This window comes from Filicampus tigris, chromosome 21 (assembly GCF_054856515.1).
Source record: "Filicampus tigris isolate MCC_2025a chromosome 21, RoL_Ftig_1.0, whole genome shotgun sequence".
Taxonomy (NCBI): domain Eukaryota; kingdom Metazoa; phylum Chordata; class Actinopteri; order Syngnathiformes; family Syngnathidae; genus Filicampus; species Filicampus tigris.
This window is the reverse complement of record NC_141237.1, coordinates 9,392,402-9,414,236: the sequence shown is the minus strand read 5'-3', so window position 1 is coordinate 9,414,236 and position 21,835 is coordinate 9,392,402. Positions and strand designations below refer to the sequence as shown.

Here is a 21,835-nt window from a genome sequence, read left to right as displayed (position 1 = left end):
TAATTAATATTCAAATAGCGTAGCCAACAGCAACAGTAATAGCCTCAACAGCGACAGCGTTTAGTCTACTGACAAAATGTCATCTTCTCCAGGTAGCTCTTGTTTTGAAGTCTAATACTGTAACTTCCGCCCCACGCTCTCCTCTTCATTGAGATTTGCACTTTTGCTAAAACCTGTCTCAGAGCGACCACCAGTCGACGTTTAAAAAAAACCGTTACATCAAATTAATTCGACAATTAAGTCTAAGTAATTTCCTCGTAAAACTATTTCGCAGCGGGAGGAAAATCTTCCGTCTCCGACCTCAGACAGTCCCCTGTATGAATGTGCACATTAGCGGCTGGGCTGCCCTTAGCGTGTGACCCCTCCCCTAACGCTGCTCTCCGGATGCGTGTGCGCGTGCGTGCTCCATCGGGGTCGGTTTGGGCTGATGCCGGCTTCAAGTGAATCCTGTTAAAACCTAAACTTACCTTAGATGGAAAGGATTTCATGATAAATAGTGGGATTTATCATAAGAGATGGCCAGAAAATTATATCATATAAGATTTACGTGTTTTTTTGTTTTTTTGTAGTACTTACAAACTCACTGAAGCTAAATGAAGGAGCTGAGGGAAAAGTTGACCCCGCTTTCCCCGCTGTTCTTTAAAGTTGTGTTCAACGTTAAAAAAAATGAAATAAAATGAAATAAATAAACCTCTCACTATATAATTTTACATATTGAAGTTAATATATGTCACAAATTCGAATCAAAACCAACAAGCACGGCATTATAATCTAATTTTTCCAATATACGGACATCACCTGAAAGCACCATAAACCTCGTGTAGCTTGTATGCGTTTGAGCGTCTGTGTGTGTGTGTGAGTGTGTGTGTGTGTGTGTGTGTGTGCGCGAGCGCGCTCTGTTTGTGAGGCGGAGTTGCGTGCGAAGAGCTCGACATGTCATTCAGAGGAATCCGCCACCTGAAAGGCGAGGAAGTGAAGGCGACTCAATTGGGTATAAAGCATCAGGCAACATCTGCCGCGAGCAGTACAAAGCTGATGAAAACATCAGCTCGGAGCTCTTCGATTCATTTGATTTTCCCGTGGATTTATCACTTGCCACTCTTGAGTGGGTGCACCCCCCCTGGGACGCATCTCTCTTTTTTGTGCTTAATGTGACTCCACTGCAACACTATACTGGACTTAACTGACAACCACAGCGTGTCTGGGTGAGTTGACTTTTGCACTTTATTTCTAATCAGCTTTATTGAGGTTTATAATATGTTATTCTGCATTTCTGACTTGTTATCCCACGACTTTGTATTTTGAACTAATTGGTATGTTATTTACCTACCCTCCGGTCTTCAGTAATTCACTGCAGTTATGTCTAAGTATAAGCCACGTTAGTTTGAAGGAGTTTGAACCCAACTTTTCTCCCATGCTTTGAGTCTCAAAACAAACTGGCAGCCACATGGAAGGTTGAAAAGTCCCCGCGTGTGTGTTTTGTGTGTATGTCTCCTTCCACAGCGCACCTGTTACCTCCACGGAGCGCAAGATCATGATCCCGCCTGGAGACTGCATGTACGCGGGCAGGAAGCGGAGGAAGCCCGTCCAAAAGCAGTTAAGAATCATATTTTATCATTTTGAACAAAAAAGAAACACATGCGGCGTAGTGAATGCACATTTCATTAGGAGGCTTGCAATAAAGTGTCACATCAGTATTTTTACACACACGTTGCAGCATTTTGACCCATGTCAGCCATACTGCACAAATGCATTTGACTCTTAAGATGCAAGCAAATGTGGTGCATTCCACTTCAGCTTCTGTTTACCGTACACATGACTTTTTTTCGCCTGCATAGAATTTTTATATTCATCTTTGAATGCACTTGTTTTGTAGCTGCAGGCTCAATAGGCTCCGTGTAGTGTATCGTGGTGTTGACACTTTAGAATGTATACAGCATATGACTCCCCACCCACCACCCAAATCTTGTCTTCATCAATATCAAACCCGAAAAGAGTCCAATTTTCGGAAGTTGCCATCAAACCTGACAAAAGAAGAAATACAGTGATATAGTTTCTTGCGCCACATTTTAAAGCCGTTTAAATAATTAAGTAAAACCCTCCAGTGACGTCCAACACTATCAATTTAATTCAGTTAATTTTCAAACTCTAATGATTCACTTATCAAAAGCATATATCAACTCTGAGTCAGTATTATTTAGTTAAACATTTAGGCAGTAAGACTCATTTATCACGAGCGTTGATAGAAATGCGATGAAACAAAAAACAAAACAAAAAAAATGCATGCATCAGTAAGCTAGTAAAGTAGTTTACAATACACCAAAGAAATAACTGTTGTGTGAAGGGTTGTTGAGTTTAACCAAGGAGGGAAAAAAAAAAAGCCCCAGTGAATACAAATATATAATTCATACGATTCAAGACAGCTATATTTTACTGCTTGAATCATTTTTTTTGTCGTCATTGGAGGAGGAACAAAACAGTTTTGTGTGGTGCACCGAGGAAGGCTGCAGGAAAAGTTCGAAGGCAGGAACATTTGCAGAGATGATCATGTGACTCTGCCAAAAACAACAACTCAAATCCATTTTTTTTTTTGTTTAAAGTTCCATCAATTCATGGCAGACATTTTAAAACATGCCGAGTGCTCCCAATAATTGATTATTTTATCTTGTAGAGCAAGACCATCAGGGCTCGGACAGCTGACAGTGTAAGCTTTATTTAAAAAAAAAAAAAAAAAAGGTCAAAATGTCATTTTGTCTGATTTTATACTAGCCTTGCTATGTCATCATGCTTACAAGTCCAGGCAAGCGTGAGGACAAAAAAAAAAAAAAAAAAAAAAGCTAAAAAACATTTTTTATTTTTTTATTTTTTGCATGACTTTATTCAAAATCTTTCACTGCCCCCTCACCAGGAAGCCGTCGTCTGCTAATGAGAAAACGAACCCGTCCAAGCGGCACCGGGACAGGCTGAACGCCGAGCTGGACCGGCTGGCCAGCCTGCTGCCGTTCCCGCCGGATGTCATCTCCAAACTGGACAAACTGTCTGTGCTGCGCCTTGCCGTTTCCTACCTCCGCGTCAAAAGTTTCTTCCAAGGTAAAGGGGATGACATTTGCAAGGCCGTGTGTGTGTGCGTGTGACTGCAATAATTCAGCAAGTACTGAACACACAGCTAGTTGCATCATTTACACGCAACTTTCCTCAATGTATTTGTTTTTCGGGAAAATATGCAAAAAGGATTCAACCACTCGCGCGACCAATCACTAGAGCACATGAAGAAAGCGAATCGTACATTTCAAGGGCCATAAAATGTATTATTCAGTGGCGGTTTGTTGTTGTAAGAGTGATTTAACATTCATAAAGCCTTTTATTATTAAGAACTCAAATAAAAGTGCAAATGTCTTTGTTTTAATGACTGTGAGCTTGAACCAGCCCTCTTAAAGGGGAGAGTTGGAGACTAATATTATTATTTTCCTGCGTGGCCTTCCTGTGTTGCTGTTTCATTCTGTCTTACTCATGACAGGAGATCAGACAAGTAGAGATGATTTTCAGGGCAGTCAAAGTTAAAGCATTGACTATGGAGATTAATGAAAGAAAATTTAACTCAGTTAACTCAGCTTTATTGATTTCCCGTAGCGGCTGACCTCTGCTCACTATGCAGTCCAACTTAGAGGAGATTTGTTGCAAACAAGTTACCTAGTTTTACTTTAAAAAGTTGCTCGACGGCTCAGTGGAGAAATCGAAAATAATTGGCACACTTTCGCAAAGCCAAATTCAAATACCATCGCTGTACGTCTTTGGCGTATCGTTCAACTGTTGTATTTTAGGGGGAAAGAATCGTATTCAAGGATCAAAGAAAGCTAGTCTTGGAATCGAAATATCCTTTTACTTTTTTTTCCACATTAAGTCCAAGATTTCCTCAAGTGCGTAAACATTGTTTAAAAAAATGTAGTTGAAAAATATGATTAATTGCGATCAATCATGGAAAATGTTGCTATTAATTAGTTAAAACATTTTAATCGCTTGACAGCACTCATTTCTATACAAAGTATCTGTGGTGATGTGATTGACAGGAACATGATTTGCCGCCATCTTTCTTCCCTTTGGCTTGTGTAGCCCGGTGTAACGAAACGTTATTTTCAAGCCCACACTTGTTTTCTCACCCTTTCCATGCTGCGAAATCCCCTTTCAAATAGTTAGCACCCAAACGTTGTCATCTTGTATTTTAAGGGATCGGGATGTTGTCTTTTCTTTTGCTATTGGAGGAGTCAGTGAGCAACTGGAGCCATGTTGTTGTAGCAATTAAAATTTTATGATGTATGTTTATGGCTGGTTTCAAGACATTCAAAAGGGGACCCTTAGCTTGGAATTTACTGCATCGGTTTCTTCCTTTCACATCCACTGAGCGGGGATTGGAGTCACGCATTCACACAAACTTACACCCACTCACCTTGTTTTACTCACTTAGCCTAGCTTAAACGCGCCTTTCCTGGATGAGAGCTCACGCGCAGGTGAAGACGACAACGGCCGCCTCGGGGGAAGCGCCGCCGTCCGGGGCGTTGGCAGAGTTGTGAAGCGAAGGCTCGGAAAATGACGGTTCAGTCGAGCGTGTTGAAAGTGTCAAAAGAGAGGTGTGGCGAAAAGCTGTTGGAAGTGGCGGCAGGTACGCAATTTGTTGTTGTTAGCGACCCTTTGTGGATTTCTGCGAACGGTCCGTCCTCGCGTACGTTGAAGATCTGGACTCATTTTGAGGAGCCTCACTTTGAACACTCATCAAGGGCTCTCTGTTGAGTTGCTCTACTTCTGTCAGGAATCTTATCAGCGGCGGCAGTCGACCGGCTCACTTAGTCGTTTGACGCTCCACTCATGAAAATAACTCGAGTCAAACCGAGGCCTTTGGTTGAGGATGAATCTGCAAAGTGTTCCCGCCCTCTCCTTGGCGTTGTTTCCGCACCGACCTTTAAATTTTTGCTCAACACGGATCACATCTTTCTAAATTTGACAGCACATTACACAGCCGGTCATATTCCTTCCTCTTGTTATTTGCTCACTAACATGAAGAGAGAATTCAAAGTTGATTTCCACTGATGCTCATGTACTACTGTTTTACGTCCACTGGGGGGACTTTGTGAAGTTGTTCTGTGGTTAGCACACACTTGAGAGACTTTGAGGATATGATGCAAGACGCACTTAAATTGTTTGCCTTTGAAAACGTTTCCCATGAATTGTCTTGCCATTTGTATTAATATATTTAGTAAAACTGACAAAGGTCACAGTGGATGGGGTTGTTGGAAAAACAGCATACTTTTTTTTTCGTGGAGGGGGGGAGGGGTCGTCTGGGGCGTATGCAATAGTGCATCCCTGCCTGTGATACGATATACAATACCTGGAGGCAAAATATGTGTGTAAGGTTAAATAACATGACACTTGTGATGTACTTATACACTTGAGTGCCTCAGACTTATAATAATACCTAACCCTTGGCATCAATAATACAAACACATTTTTTTTCCTCATCCAGATGTAAAAAAAAAAAAAAAAATGTCACTTTCCATTTTCCTTGTGGTAATATTTTCTTGTTTAAAAAAATAAAAAATAAAAAAAAGTGGGAAAAAAAATCCAATGTGTCTATAAATGGAATAGACAAAAATATCCCCAAGGTATTTTTTCTTAATACTTTAAAAAAAAAAAGTGGGGTTGCTTGTTTTTGATGTGTGTTTGTTCAATCTATCTGTGTGTGTGTCAGCTGACTGTAATTCCCTCCTCTTCCATGTTAGGCCTCGGCCTTCACTGCAATTGTTGAGCTTGTTAAATATTTACTCTAAGGATTAACTATCCCTCCTTGGTTGTCGTTCTGCCCCAATTGTCTTTACTTCTCCCCTCGAATGTAGGTTTTGCCGGCCCGTTTATTTGACTTTCTCGCTGCATTTCATTTTTATATTATATCTGGAATTGTTTAGCTTAATTGCCACGCTTGTTTTTTTCCCATATTTTTTTTCCTCCAATTTTTTTCAAACGTTCGGGTAAAAGCGGCTCTGAAAACATCCGGCAGTGAATGAGTTAAGGGAAATAAAATGTAAAATGAAATGAAATGATCCAAACTTGACGGTTGGAAAAATAACGTGCTCCCCCCTTGCCCGAGGCTTCATTCCCACCCGAAATCACTTTTGGCAGGTAACCGTACAAACCGTAGTCATGTAGTCGTAAAGGAAGTGAAATTTAAAAAGGTGAATTCATGCGAGCTGAATTCAAACATTCAGTGATTAAAATGATGGAAATCTTGCCTCTCCATTGCTAAGCTATAATTGAAAATAAAAGGTACCTCAATGATATGATACCTATGAAATACGATACCAGACCCATGAACGCCGATTATATTTGTTCCTGATTGAAGCTGTTTCTTATGACTTATCAGTCCGTCTGTCAACACTAACTGATGATGCCACTCAAATAAATACCTGAGGTGTAAATATATCCCTGTCGCGGTGAGGTGTGTATACATAAATGTGCGAGTCTGGAAAACCCACAGTGAAAGACCAAACCGTCTATCATAGCTGTCATACCAGGCGAAGTGATGATACAATTGTGTGCAGAACATCACTCATAATACACCAATGGGCACGATTAAATGTGCAAATAAAAATATTATAAATGTGCGCAAGTCACTTTGTGTGCGTGATTGTGTGAGGGGCATTAAAAGAGGAAGGGAAAGGCCACCGCCACACGCCATCGGTGACGTCATTCCACAGACAGCAGACGGTTTTGTAACTATTGAGGAAATAGATCAAAACAATGAAAATAAATTGTGTTCTCCTTTTCCATTCGGAGTTTCATGGGTGTGAATCCGTTTTTCTAAAGTATTTGGCTTAATCGTACTCATAGTGAAATATTTCTATTAAGCCAATTGGATTTTTTGCCCCCACCCTGAAAAAAAAAAAACAAAAAGGGAAAAAAAAAAAAGAGAAATGCGTAAAAGCAGTTTTTGCTTACGGGTGTGAAAGTGAAACGGGTCACATTATTGATGGACTTTGTATGTATTAAACTCTCGCTGACCCTCAACAGCACTACATTGTCAAGTTGAAGTTGAAACGTTTACCAGTGAAATAGTTTAGTTAGAATCACCTACATACTGTTTGGGGCAAATTTGACTCGTTTGAGCGTTTAACAGCAATAAAAATAACCTAAAAGTCTTTCCTACGCCGTGAAATTTGCATTTTATTTCCTAAAGTGATCCAAAATATTCATCAGCCACCCTGGACGAGACACACAAGGTAGGAGGGAGCTGATTGGCTAACACTAAGGGGTGACATGCACACAGGTGGACACAATAATCATTGACGAGACAGACACTAAAATACTGAGACAAGAAAACTTTTTTAAAAAAGCAAACAGGACAATTATGTTCAATGCAGCCCCGTTGTCACGGCATTCTGATGAATATTGTGCAATATGACTTAAAGACGAAAGTCAATCCAAACATTCTGATTAATTGTGCGTTTGTGGAATATAAATTAAGCAGCAAAATGCACTCGTTTTTAGCCATCTCTGGGGGCGGCCATTTTGTCTTCTGTCGACTGAAAATGACATCACAACTGCTCACAACGACCAATCACGGCTAGAACATATTCTTGAAAAAAAAAAAAAAAAACGTTTGCGTTGACTTCCGCTTTAACCACCCGTTTTTGTCCATCTCAGGGGCGGCCATTTTGTCACTAACTGTCGATTGAAAATGACATCACAGTTGCTCGGGGCTCAGATAACGACCAATCATGGCTCAGCTTCAGAAAACAGGTGAAAGAAATGTTCCCCTTTCATAGTAGATAGTATGACACCCCAACATCGTTACCTTTTCTAAAGGCATTTTTTTTTTTGCCCTGCACTGGATCTCATTAGCTTGTGCGAGTGGTCATAAAGTGGCGGGTGGGTGTTGAGTACTCATCTGCACAGCTCAGTGCCTCGTTTGTTACGTCTGTCCACATCTTTTCTGAAGTGAACACTCAAAGATATCGAAGGTCAAAACCTCTGGCCTTTGCATTTGCCCCCGAACACCCCCTGCCCCCCCGCCCCCCCCTGTTGTTTGACCCAATCCCAGAGCCAGTCACCCAGAGCGCAACAAGCAAGTAATCACCAGGAATCAGTTGAACTCAAGTGTCAATGCGGCGAGCTGCGAAGAAATGCTTGCGCAGCGTTTTGTGGAATTTCGTAGACGCGCCGGCCAATCTCACTTTCCAACGCTCCGACGTGCGTTAAAGCCCTCGCAGCCAAATGCCAAATGTCACCCGCCTGCGGCCAAAATGGACTCAAGTGTTGTTTTGCTGCACGGTTCGCCCATTTAGGCCAACGTCCGGGGGCCGATCGCATTCTCACGCTTTTCTTTGGACATTTCATCGCCCTCACGTATAACGTTTCCAGGCCTTTATATTCGTATTGACGACGAGCGCCCGGGCGGAAAAATGGTTTGGAACCTCTCAATCGGTGTGCGATGTGCTCTTATGCATGATGATCATCTTCAAACGAGACAACCGATTGAGCCTGTCACGTCATTGTCTCCGTCCTTCTCCCTCCGCCCACCGGCTTTCCGTCTCCCCGTATTTCTTTGATCACGACTACCATCTTGTTCTTTTTCCCCCTTCTCTGCCCCGATGGGCTGACCTCTGTGAAAGAAAATCACCTCTGCGTCTTCACGGGCTTCATGAAGGGTGCGTGATCGGGCGAAATGCCAGCGCTCAGGCTTTTTCTCCTTCCTCTTTCCTCCACATGCAATGTCTGTAATTCCGTGCTAGCAGTTGTGCGGACAAAGGTAGCCGTATGGATGCCGGCGTTCGACGTTTCCGCTGTAAACGTTAAAGTGTTCTGACAAACCTCACGCAGGATCTCGGAATATTCCTTTAAAAATGGACTTTCAACAGATATGTTAAACAACAAAAACCTTCTATGATTTATTGACCAGATGAGGGAAAACATGAAATCATTTTTTAATTTCATCACTAAATCTCAAAGAAAAGAAGACTGTTTTTGACATAAGCTTTTATCGTACGTCCCGGTGCCGTGTTATTTTGATTGCTTGGTGACTTATAAACCCGTGCGCACTATTATATGCATGACATAAAAAAAAAAAAAAAAGATACGTTCGTTCATATAATGTGATCTCTTATCCCGTTGCAGGTGGCCTGAGACGGTTTTCTTTGCATGTCCCCATGCTGGCGTTCATTCCACGCTCACGTGTTATTAAAAAGCTCTTCGATTCCCTTTGTCGTTTCGAACATTTAGTTATCACCCCGCGCGACGATTTCACGCTAAATTGCCCGTTAGTTGCATGTGGGCTCGCTCTCCCACCCTCGTGCATGTACGCTCGCCCGCTCCCCGGTAATGGGCCGCACAATAGCTGTTAACCAGCACAACAGGCCAGCCATGCTAATCCCCTGTATGTGTCGAGAACCATGAATAGAGACGGCGCCGTATGCGTTTAGGATCCTCGCAGTTAACTCATTAGTTGCTTGAATCAAAGGCATGACACTGGCTTTGTCCCTGCCTGGCCTCTCGTGCCACAGACACTGAATTCGCTTGAGTGAAGTTGGACTCTATTGGCTTGGGGGGGGGGGGGGGGGGGGCAACAAAGCCCTGCGGGATCACAAAAGGCCATAAGTGAATTACTCCAACCAGTGCCAAGGGGGTCCCCCCCCGTTAGACGCCAACTGTAACAGCTAGTGGCAGCCGTGCGGCAACGGGAGGCGTGCTCGTTTGCCGTGTGTGTGCAAACAGACGGGTAGAGTGTGTGTTTGAGTTTGAGTGAGTGTGAATAGACAAACAGAACTCATGCGGAGGGAGCAGAAGCCTTTGTTGGCCCAACACTATTGTTGGAGGCTGTCTTGTGTAATTACCGTCACAGCTACCGCCTAGCGCGCCGCTCCGCTCCTCCTGGGCAAGGGGAGCACACAGGGGATGGCGAGGAGAGCAACAAGCGCGCTGGAGGATTGGGTGGCAGATGCACTTAGCGCATGCAACGTCGTGAACACACTGTTGAATCGCACCGTACATCAGGGCAGCTCGATTATCGGATAAGTATGAATCGCGATTATTTGGGTCATATTTGAAATCACGGTGATTCAAATGAGCGTTTATTTTTTGGTACAACACAAGAAAACGTTTAAACGTAAAAAATATAAAGGCTATAATTATGCAAGTTCCTTTTGGACCAAACAAAATGATAAAATGAGTTATTATGAAATAAACTTTAAAAAAGTTGCAAATGTATAAATTCAAGTATCAAGTTGGGTATAAATGCGTATTAATCATCATTTTTTTCGATTATGCTATAATTATGCAAGTTCCTTTTGGACCAAACAAAATTATAAAATTAGTTATTATAAAATTAATTTTAAAAAGTTGCAAATGTATACATTTAAATATCAAGTTGGATATAAATGCGTATTAATCATCATTTTTTTTCGACTATGCTATAATTATGCAAGTTCCTTTTGGACCAAAAAAAATGATCAAATTAGTTATTAAAGAATAAATTTTAAATAGTTGCAAATGTATAAATTTAAGTATCAAGTTGGTTATAAATGCGTATTAATCATTTTTTTCGATTATGTTATAATCATGCAAGTTCCTTTTGGACCAAACAAAATTATAAAATGAGTTATTATAAAATAAATTTTAAAAAAGCTGCAAATGTATAAATTCAAGTATCAAGTTGGATATAAATGCGTATGCCAATTTTGTGATTGTGGAGTGTAATAATCGTAATTGTAATCGAATTACAATTAATTGCACAGTCCTAATGTACATAAGCAGTGGATATACAAATTTGACACACCCCTGTTCAAATGCCAGATTTTTGTGAAATAAAAAATGAGACCGACATAAATCATTGCTGCTTTTTGTACTATTAACCCATAACCTGTATAACCTGGTTGGTAAAAAAAATAAAAAAATAATGGTAATAATAATATCACAAAAACTTGGCCATCACGCAGTACACACAAGCCAAACTTTAAACTTTTGTGTGGATCCTAATTAATTAAAGTCGAACAGTTTTGCCTGCACATAAGCATTTTTAAATCCAAAACATGGACTTGTTAAGGATCGTCTGACCTTGGCGGAGGCCCATTCTATTCCCTCAGTTGTTTTTCGGTCGACAATTGTCATGTAAGCCATTTTACCGAAAAAGCAGGTGTTTGCGCTGCCATTTCTATAACAAGCCAGCCTATAAAAACTTTGCGCCACTTCAAAACGTTCTGGTTTGCAAAGTTCACTGACAGTTTAGATTCAAGCAAGCACACAACAAACAGACTTGGTTGATCTCTTTGCCAGCATGCAGAATGAAGAACTGCCCTAAGCCACATGTCAAAAGCCCATTTGTTAAGTCGTTATGCCTTTGAACGCTCGTTTCGTTATGTGAACGGGAATTGCATGAGAGCTCTTCCATTTTTCTGCTCATATCAAATTTTGGACTTTGTCAGATGCGGCAAAGCATGAAATCGGGACAAAAATGTCTTTTGTTAAAGTTACGCTTTTCACATACCGTACGTTTTTTTTTTTTTTTTTTTTTTTTAGGATTTGTGACATTGCCGCACATGCATAAAAGTATGAAATTGCGTCTGATGAGAAAGGCTCGCCGTCGCCGCCTCCTCTGAACCAAAACCTTGGCCGTCATCCTCAAATGGCCCCCGGTTTTCCTCCCTGCGAAAACCTGCGGCCTATTAGCTATGGCACAACCAATTTAACATGGCCACCCGCATAAAAAGCTCGGCGGTGTCAGTAACGCGATCTGTTGATGGCTAAACCGAGCGAACGGAGGGCCTATTCACAGTGGCTGATGAATGAACTTGGTGACACTGCTGCTCTGGCACGATATGGTTTCACAATGACAAATACAAGAATAACAATGTGAAACAAGGCAGTAAGGGAAAAAAAAAAAAAAAAAAAAACCAGTGGCCGCTGCTGCTTTCATTTAGCACCAATGCGACTGCTTCTGAAAATTTGTAGCCTCGTGACGGGCCAACAGGGAAACACAAGCGTATGTTATCGGCAATAAAAAGTGGTTTGTACTCACATGGCACAAGCATTTCTTGTCAGGCTTTATCTTCCCGCTGACAAGTTGTACAACAGGCTGTTTGTGTTACTTGTCACTTTTATTATACGTTTGTAGGCTTCAGTGTGCATCCGTAGACATGACTGTCTGCTGCTGCTCTCAAAAGTAAATCGATGCGTTCTCTTGCGGTTGGGAAGGTGGCTAACCAAAAGTGGCATCCGACCTGGTACAGCTTGATCTAACTTCCTTCAAGCCAGACCAGGTCCCCTTTCTTCATCATTTGATCTGGGAAAGCGCAATAGATTTTTCATGTCATGTAAAGTTAAACATTTTTTAGCGTTAAGCTAGCAAAGCCTCGTTAGACAAAATGTCAAGGTTTGGTTCAACAAATAGTGACTTCGCTCTATTGCATCAAAGCAATATTTTTTGTGGCATTTTTGTGACTCGTCCACAAATCGTCCCCACGAAAAAAACCATAACAAGAATTTTGTAATTTTTTTCAAAATGATGCTTATAACCAAAGATAAACAGAGATCTGAAAGGATTTGATTTCGTGCATCGTCTATTCACGCTGGCCGAATTTTGTCACTTGAGAGCAAAACATCAGAGTGGTGTCACTTGAACCATGCAGTGTAAATACAGCCTCTGGGTTATTCAGTGAGTTGCTTAAAATTCATATTCATTACCCCCCCCCCAAAAAAAAAAAAAAAAAAATCCCCGTCTATCCCAAAAGTAGCGATGAATAATAAAGCAGAGGGAATGTGACGCAAGAGGCATTTCAAATGCGTTAGTGTGCGCGTGTTGCATCGGCTGGCAGGCCGCGGCCTCGCACTGAGGACCCAGGGCAGCCTGAACTCTCGTTGAACTCCTGCTCCCTGCCGAATTATGATCGAACGAGTGCGCCTGACAAAATAATGCACACAGAGGGCACGGCGAGAAGGAAAAAATTGCAAAGGCGGTCCGCCCTGGTCTCACACCGGATGCTTCCGAGGCTGTCGCCAAAGCAAAGGCGGACAAAGCAAACAGCCGCGAGCCGCATATTGTTCTGATGGGGAGGGGAAAATGTCGCATGCAGTCAGTCAGGTATCCAGTTAGTCAGGATAGCGAGTATGTTGACAGTGAGAGAGAGCGAGATAGATGAAAGAGGCAGAGAGGAGGAATCGGGGGCGGGGCTTCTGCTTGCGTGACTCGCTCTTCGCTCTGTCCTTCGAGCCCCCGGGCTTTATTTGTTAGCTGGGAGAATGGAAGGTGTATTTCAAGTGTTCGACGGTAAACAAAGCTGTGACATGGCTCTAATGTTTGCTGGGATATTCGAGGATGTGTGCGCGCGCGTGTGAGAAAACGATTTGCAAAGTCACACAGTCCTGATTTGACTCGTGGGAAGTCATTGAAGTACAAATACTTTGATACTGAGCTTAAGTAGATTTTCCAGGTTCCTGTGCATTAATTACTTAATTTGATTGAGATCTTGCTGGTCATATAAGGCGGGAAAAAAACAACAATAACACGGAAGGATGTGAATCGGAAAAGAGCAACCGATTTGTCAAAGCAAGATATTCCCCATCGTTGGCCTTATTTATGAGATTTTTTTTAGCATTTTTATGTTAGTCACAAGTTTGGCAAAGCTATGGGAACACATTGTTTTGATAGCGTAAAAGTTGAGCTAGCACTAACTAGCTCTTGGTTAAGAAAACAACATGTGACATGTGTTGTGATTTTTTTTTTTCTTCTCAGTTTGAGTACTGTAAGTTAAGAAAGGAGGAAAAGTGAGTGCATAGACGTTTTTTGGTTGTTGTTGTTGAGCCAAATTTTCAAAATGGGTAAAGTTGACCCTCACAATTTGCAAGTGATAAGGACCCGGGACAGCTCGCGAATAATCGAAAATTCATGTGTAATTAACGGCGTGTGAAATTAATTGGCGAGAAGAAAAAAAATGCTTGCCACCAAAAAATATTTAAAAATAGTGACTTTTAAAAATTAAAAAACACAAATCTGCAGGTGCCCGCTGTATCGTATATAATTGAGGGTAAAAACTTTCCAAAATTCTGAGATTTAATTTTTTATTCTTACTTGAATGCAGGAGTAGTTCTACTTATGGTTGATATAAAAAGTCTACACACCCTTTGTTTGAATATCAGGTTTTTGTGGGGGGAAAAAATAGACCAAGATGAATCATTAAAACCAGTCAGTGGTAGCATAAAACCTTCAGGCTTCAGCTAGAAGCAAAAAATAAATAAATAAAAAACAAAATGTCAGGAAAAGTTTACTAGAACGGCTGAACTTTATTAAGGGTTACCCAGGGGCACTTTAGATGATGGCAGGTGAATTTGATTGGTTTATTTTGAACACGCATGCAGTTTTCAGAGGGTGCGTACACTTGTGCAACCGCATCATCTCCGTTACTTATTTTCACTTTTTTTTTTTCTGTCAATTGAGTTGTAAAGATGATAGGTCACAATGTTAGAAAAAAAAGTATATATATATATATATATATATATATATATATATATATATATATATATATATATATATATATATATATGGCCAAAAAAGTGGATGGTCACAATTTTTCACACAGAATGATTTTTAAATTTTGCCCACATAAACAGCCAACCAAAAAAAGAAAGCAAATAAAACGTCATGCAATTAAGTAGCATTAAAAAAAAAAATGTCCCAAGTCCAGTATGTCTTGCAATGTACTAAAAGTAATCTTTAATCCATCTTACTTTGAATTCATGGGCTGATGTGAGTCACTGTTGGCTCCTGTGTGTTTGTGACCTTGTTAGAGTTGGCGCCACAGGCCTCAAACTCGCGCACCGTCCGGGCACCAGCGCTAACATGATGATTTATTCACACACACACACAATGACATGACCCTTTAAAGAGCACACATGACAACAGATCAAATGTTTCATACCACGTGTAGGAGCTGCCAGGAAAGTCCTTTCAGATTTAAAGTCAACTCAGAGATATACAAAGTGCAATGTAGTTTCTTTTTGAAATATCGTGGGGAATATAGAAAGTGACAGAAAGCGGCGGCGAGTGTGTCAAATTCCTTCTCCGTCCGCGAGGATCGTGTTTAAATTGGCATGTTGCAGAGAGCGCTGAATTTAAACAGCTGCTAGCTTTTCGCCCACAGCTTCACACTCGCACATGGACACACACACACACACATAGCACACACTCGCCGTGCAGCCCTCCCTTATTCTAAGTTTGCGTGCGGAGCGAGGAAATTCTCCATGCTAATGTGCCAGGGTTTGTTTTCATCATCAAATTGCAAATGTTTTAAATATGCATCACACACACGCATACAGTCAGAGCACTGAGTTTAAATCCTTGTTTTCGTAAAGTGTCGTGGGGCAAATATTGAGCTGGATGTGGTCAGGCCAGTGTCTATTTTTCATGCGGCACTGCTATTATTTCTCGATCACAGTTGATTCGTCGTGGCGCATTTCTTGACCTAACAGATTGCAATGCTTTCCTTGGCTGCGTATGTCTACATTAACACAGGCACATGTGTCAGACATATTAGAAGAGTCAAATAAATTCCATTTCATGATTATTGTGGCTTGTCGTGGTGGAGAACTGCAATGCATCAAACTGGCAGTTGTGTCGAACATTTTGTATCATCCATGAAGCAAAGTCAAGTAGGGCTGGACGATTTGGAAAAATAATCGAATTTGGGACGTGCCCCTCCCCTTAATATTGCAATCTCGCTTCCCTATGTGATTATTTTTTTCAAGGTCAGGTCCGTCATGTATTTTTTAAACACAAGCAATATGTTTATCTTTATTACAATAAACAATGTCCGAATATTCAATATTTTTTAACAAATGCTTTGGCAAATGCTTAAATAAAGGCAGATGAAATTTCACCAAATTCTACCAGTCAAATGTGGCGTCAACATAAGTCAGTGAGTCAGAAGTGAGATTACAGCAATAATGCAAGCAAATGTGTTTCATCACTTCTTCTTTTCATGTTTTTTCAATTCATGATATGTAAATCAACTTACCTAGACATTATATGTCCAGTACATATAAAAATAAAGCCTACTGGCTGACTGAAACGAAGACATTTTTTTTTCTTCCAAATTTAAGCCTTTACAATTTTAAAATTGCATTCCACTACATTGCGATATTCATTTGAATTTGATTAATTGTTCATCCCTGAACTAATCTAAATATTAAAAATATGTCTGTATATGATTCCGTATGTATATTTTGATTTGTTGAATGCCACCCCAAAACGCCGATGATAGCGTTTGAAAGTTTTCCAGCAGACAAATTAATAGCGATAAAAGCCGGTCTAACCCAGTTTCCTGGCTGCGAAACATCATTCACACACACAAAAAAAGATGTTGATGTTGATGTGACAGGCTGCATCATTGTTGATCGTTGGGGTAAATATAGCTCGCAAATCAAAGCCGACTTACATCCACACGTCCATGTAACTGCGAACCGCGTCATATAATTCCGTGTCGGATATACAGTCGGTTCAAACTTACAGCAAAGATCTGTTCTGCTTGGAACCAAATGCAACTCGGCGACCTCCGTGTATTTGTCTTGCCTCTCAGATGTTCACCGTCAGGCCTTATTTGATATTCCGGGGAACAACGTGCACGGTGGGCTTCAAGATATGGATAACCCAGTTAGAGAGGCTGTTCCTGTTGCGGGTTTAACATCAGAGACGAAGCAACGTTGCCGTTTTGTGAGTTGCTGTCTATTATTAGAAGCGAGTAAATCATCGTGTTAGATGTCACGAGACAGGTTGTTTAGCAGCTTTCTGTACCTTCTAAAACATCATGTCAAAATGTATTTGTTACTTCATCGTGGTATAAGTTACCTAAAGATGAAATGGGCAAAGATGTAGCACATATGGATATTTTTCTCTTTTTTTACTTTGTCTTTTTCTCCCTGCATGTCCATGTATAATTTACGCCAAGGCTGCATTTTCGTGTTTTGGTTACGCATGTTGCATTTTTTGGTCTTACAGCAGACAGGATTTATTTCTGTGCGTGCGAGTGTGGTGACCTATTCTTGCCCTCGCTGAACCCCCCCCCTCCAAAAACAGAAAGCAGAACACTCTAATTTGTTATTCTTCGACGCTTAAATGTCGCCTTTTGTGTTGTCTATTTGTTGGACGAGTAGCTGTTGATATAGGTGGCCGCTAACCTGCAGTTTTGTAACCAAGAATCACATCAGCCCACATGTTTAAAAGTGGGAACGAACATCTCAATGTGGAAAATACGGGAATTCAGACATAATCAATACAATGCACGTGTTATTTCATTAGCCTTTTGAGAAACAAAACTGAAATGGATTTCGTGAAACGTCACAGTCCTCGCATGAGTAGTATGGGTGTAAACAAGAGCTCAGTGGAGAATCCTTCCCCCTGACTCATGGAGAGAGAGAGAGGCCGAGAGAAAAGCGTGGAAGGGGGAGGAGAATAACATAATTGTAGCAGTTTGAAGTCGCATCGGGCCTTTTTTCACAGATACACTATAAGTGCAGGCTGTCTACTGGCGTCTTGCCACTCAAAGGCCACATTCATGAAGGCGCTGCCGCACTCACACAGAGCAATTGGATCCACCGGATAGCCTTGCCCTTCTCACGCAATGTTGTCTAAACTCGCAGTCCTCAATGTCCTCAATATGTCCCTAAACGAGTTAAAGACGCCACTTCTAGATACACGTCCCTGCCACGATAATTCAATGCCGGCCGGCCGTCATGCGCGCACAGAAGCTCTTTAGGCCGCCATGTGTCTTGTCAGTGTTAGCCGCTCAGTCTGTTGTCGCTGAAGAGCAACAGATCATCTCCACCATCTGTTCGTATTTGATTCTGTTGTCTTTTTATTTTGTGGCTTAGGCAACAAAGCTATCAAGTGATTAATATCAAAACTAGCCATCGCAGCTCACCAGGGCAGAGTCGCTTCGCGCAGTTACCATCGCGACGGTGAGCCACGACAAATAATAGCGTTGTTTACAAACTGGAAGTGGCAAACAATCTCATTTTGCCAACTAAGTCATTCTCCGGGTACAAGGAAGTCTGTAAACAAATACACAAGAATCCCCAGAATCGTAACTAATACGGTTCTTTTGTCTTACGTGATTCTTGGTGAACCAGGAAGTAGTCTCCCTGATTACCAAAAGGACAGACAAACACATGTTTTTCCACTTCTGGTAATTTTCTCTTTTGGCTATGGATCTTTTCAACATTACATCACCACCACAAGTAAACAAATCCGTACATGTTGTTCAACCAAAGTAGAACGATTGACACAACGGGCTAAACGTCTTGGATTATTACGCCTTATTTTCGACTGGGAGAGTTTGAAAGTGTAAAGAATAAGTCGAAAAGTAGACGTTAGGTGAAGTGAGTTATTTCAAAGTGAGATGGAACTTTCTTTTTGTTTCCAAATATGAAATGGCCCATCTGAGTCATGATGTTTAAGTCCCATTCAAATTCTGTGGGTGTGTCTTCGTCATCTTCTGTTGTTTCATTTTGAGCTTTCTTGCATTTTTTTATTTTTTTTCTGTTATTATTTCCTTTTGTAGTTTTAATCTCTTATCTAATCCTTTCGCTCCGAAGCCCGGACAACCTCAATCGACTCTTCATCGTTGCTACCCGGCAAGCACGTGTGTCGTTTTTTTTTTTTTTTTTTTTTTGTCATATGTCCGCTTCATGTGACGCTTGCTCCCCTTTCCCTCATTCCCACAACTGATCAGTCAAGAGAAGCAATTCCATTACATGAAATGACATGAATCATCCCTCTAATTGAGCAGCACAGCGCAGCCAAAAGAGGACCCCTGCAATGAGGTCAACATGTCACGCAATCAGATTATACCGTGAGCGACTTTAATGCGGGGCTGTGTTGAACTGGAGTGGACGGACATAGGTGGGGGATGTTGGCACAAAATGAGAATTGCTTAATTTGTGAAACGTCCATCAGTAGGCCTGCATTAAAAACGTGTTGTGTAAAACAATTCCGGACTGGCAGAGTGATATGTTTGACGAGAGGAGGGTGGGAGTCACGTGGTGTTGCCATGTCATGTTTGTTTGCAAGCTTCATTTCATCTTGGCTGCGTCTCGAAACGCACCGTCCTCCGAGCGGCTTTGAAAGCTGTCATCCAGTACAAACAAATGATTACAAGCCTTCTCTTCGGCTAATAGATTCTCATGTATTTAGTCAGCAGCTGGACGCAGAGCAGAAAGTTAACACCTGCCAGAATCCTTCAGGGCCCAACCTTTTTCCTCTTGGCGAGCTTTTCGCCCCAGCTACTTGAATTCCTTCCCGTGCAAAGCTCTCTTGGCCAAACCTGTTGTCAATTTCCACGCTATTTTTGGGGCTGTCTTGTTGATATTTTGCTCACCCCTCTTCGGTGAAGTCATCTCGAAATGAGATTTGATGAGCTGGAAAACTGCGCGTTACAAAATTACATAGCGAGTGTCAAGATATCATCTTGCATTGGAGGCGAGTGCGATGATGGCAAAGTATGCAACAAGTTAGCATGTTTGCAGATATGACAATTTGTGTTCAACTGAAAACAAAATTAGGGGTGGGGGGCGTCAAAAAAACGTCATTTTTATTTCTTTTTTTTTTTCCCGTGTGTGCACCAATACTTTTTGATTTGTCACAATAGTTTTATTTCATTTTGACGTTTTATAAATTCAGTTTATTTTAATTGGTTTTTAGAGCAAATTTGTGAGTTTTTTTATTAGTTTTTATTTTTGTGAAAATGTTTTGTTTTAGTTTTAATTTAAATATATGGAGTAATTGTCGAGTGCAAGATTTAAAAAAAAAAAAAAAAGGTCACAAATATTGTGTAATTCTTCTGTAGCTAATTCTTCTGCACAGCAATGCCAAAATAAATACATTTATTAATCAATTAATTACCAAGACGGAAAAAAAGGATATCATTGCTATAATTACGTGAGCTGTAGATTCAGTTAGTTTTCTTTTGTAAGTGTTTATTCCATCGATCCTAACGATCGATAACAATCTTTTTTTTTTTTATTTATTTTTTTTTTAAATTTTAGTTTGAATTATTTTGTTAGTCGTCATAAACTATACCACCCTTGGTGTGTAACGCGTGTTGGTTAGTCTTAGGTTAGGTTTAATCTCCTTGCCACCCATAAATATGTGTATTAATCTTTTTGACCTCCCCTTGTAGCAAAATGCTACCTGAAGTCACAGCTTGCTTCATCATCCAATGTCAGTCTGTTTAAGCTCATCTTAAGCCAGTGGCATCCCCACCCTGCAGCCACAGGTTGCAAGTGTGCTATGGAATGCTTTGGGCGCCGAATGCCAAAAATAGACACGCTGACCCTTTCAAAGTGTCTGTTGTGGCTGCGCTGGGGAAAGCTGCGCGCTGTCGCTTTAACACGGGGTTAAAGCAGCGGGAGTATGTGTGCGTACGCGTGCGCACGTATGTGCAACGCTGACTGAGCAGGCGAGGGGGGGGGGGGGGGGGGATTGCGTGACTACTGCAGACGCACGGCCGTGACCTCGGAAAAGTGGTTATGAAAACGATCCGTCGAACCGAGCGGCGAAGGATTGAGCGAGAGCGCCCGGTGAATGAGTGTGAAAAGACGGGGCGATGGAGGGAACAAGCAGGGGTGTCGCCAGGGATTTGGGCCACATCGCTTCAATGCCGGCTTTTTGAAAATGTCGTTTTTTTTGTTTTGTTTTTTTTTTCATTTGCCAATGCCACTATAGGAAAACTCGCAGGAAACGCACACGCGCACACAAACGCATATACAACTCGACTCAGCCTCAGTAGTCAGATCACAAGGGAGTGACTGACACCAAAGGGCAGTTCACACAGGAGCGTTCTCATCGCGTGCTTGTCCATGCAATGATACACAAAGCCAGAAATGAAAAAAAGATGGAGGAAATGAATATTTTTGTCACTCAGTCAGCGGGAGAGAAAAAAAGAAAACGTCAAGTATCATATTCCTGATGCGGCACTGGCACGCTCGGAATATCCAGGAGAAATGTCTGCGGCTCCAGCCCTGTTGGAGGCCGACCACAAGGAAACAATTGAAGTCAAAGGCTACATGGTGTCTATGCATATATTACATGCAGAACATACTGTATGTATTTTTATGCTCCTTTTTTTTTTTCAATTTATGACAGCGTTTGAAAAGAAAAGCATACTACCGGAATAAAACCATAGTGTGAAGAGGTTAAAAGTAAGGATTAAGACAAGCAGTGAAATATTGAAAGAATAACGTCGGTGCTTTACCACGCACAAGTTGTCATTTATTTGAATTAATTTTGGAAAAATTAAGTAATATTACGTAAAAAAAAAAAACAAGAGTACAACGGTGAATTTCAAGTAGAAGCTTAAGTCGCAGTAACTTGATTTGCGAGCGTTCTTAAGCCATCACTTGCGAGCCAAAATTTGAAGCGACATTCTTTATTCACACGACTTTACATCATTACCACCAACTTTGAATGTTAATATACGATAAGCCTATTATATATAAAATGTAATAGCAATTCCGCACCTCTGTTTCCACTTCACGTGATTAACAGGATTCCTTTGCTGCTGAGCCACTGTGGTCGGAGACATGTCATTAAAGAAAGGTGCAAGCTATTCATTTGCAAACTAAACTTGCCGCACAAACAAAAATGAAGAAGGAAATGAAAATGTACCCTAAAACATTTGGATGTGCGACGTTTGGTCTTCTTCAGTCACCGCAAAAGCAATTTTAAGAACTTGAAAGAGAACTGAATCAAAGGCCGGTGTCATTGCAGCGAGTTCATTTTCTTTTTCGGGCGTGTAAAAACATTCGAGGA

At 41.2% G+C, this 21,835-nt stretch overlaps 1 protein-coding gene across 2 annotated transcripts in view; it reads left to right on the top strand.

Moving 5' to 3' along the window:
* Nucleotides 1-867: 867 nt before the first annotated feature.
* ahrra (aryl-hydrocarbon receptor repressor a) overlaps nt 868-21,835 on the top strand; it is a 58,598-nt gene continuing 37,630 nt past the window's right edge. The window contains exons 1-4 of one of the 2 annotated variants that reach the window (XM_086020896.1): nt 868-1,205; nt 1,504-1,596; nt 2,672-2,704; nt 2,909-3,090. In XM_086020896.1, the coding sequence (XP_085877022.1) occupies nt 1,535-1,596; nt 2,672-2,704; nt 2,909-3,090 (277 nt within the window). In that variant the 5' untranslated portion in view covers nt 868-1,205; nt 1,504-1,534. The remainder of the gene's footprint in view (nt 1,206-1,503; nt 1,597-2,671; nt 2,705-2,908; nt 3,091-21,835) is intronic. The other variant, XM_086020895.1, reaches the window with a different exon arrangement.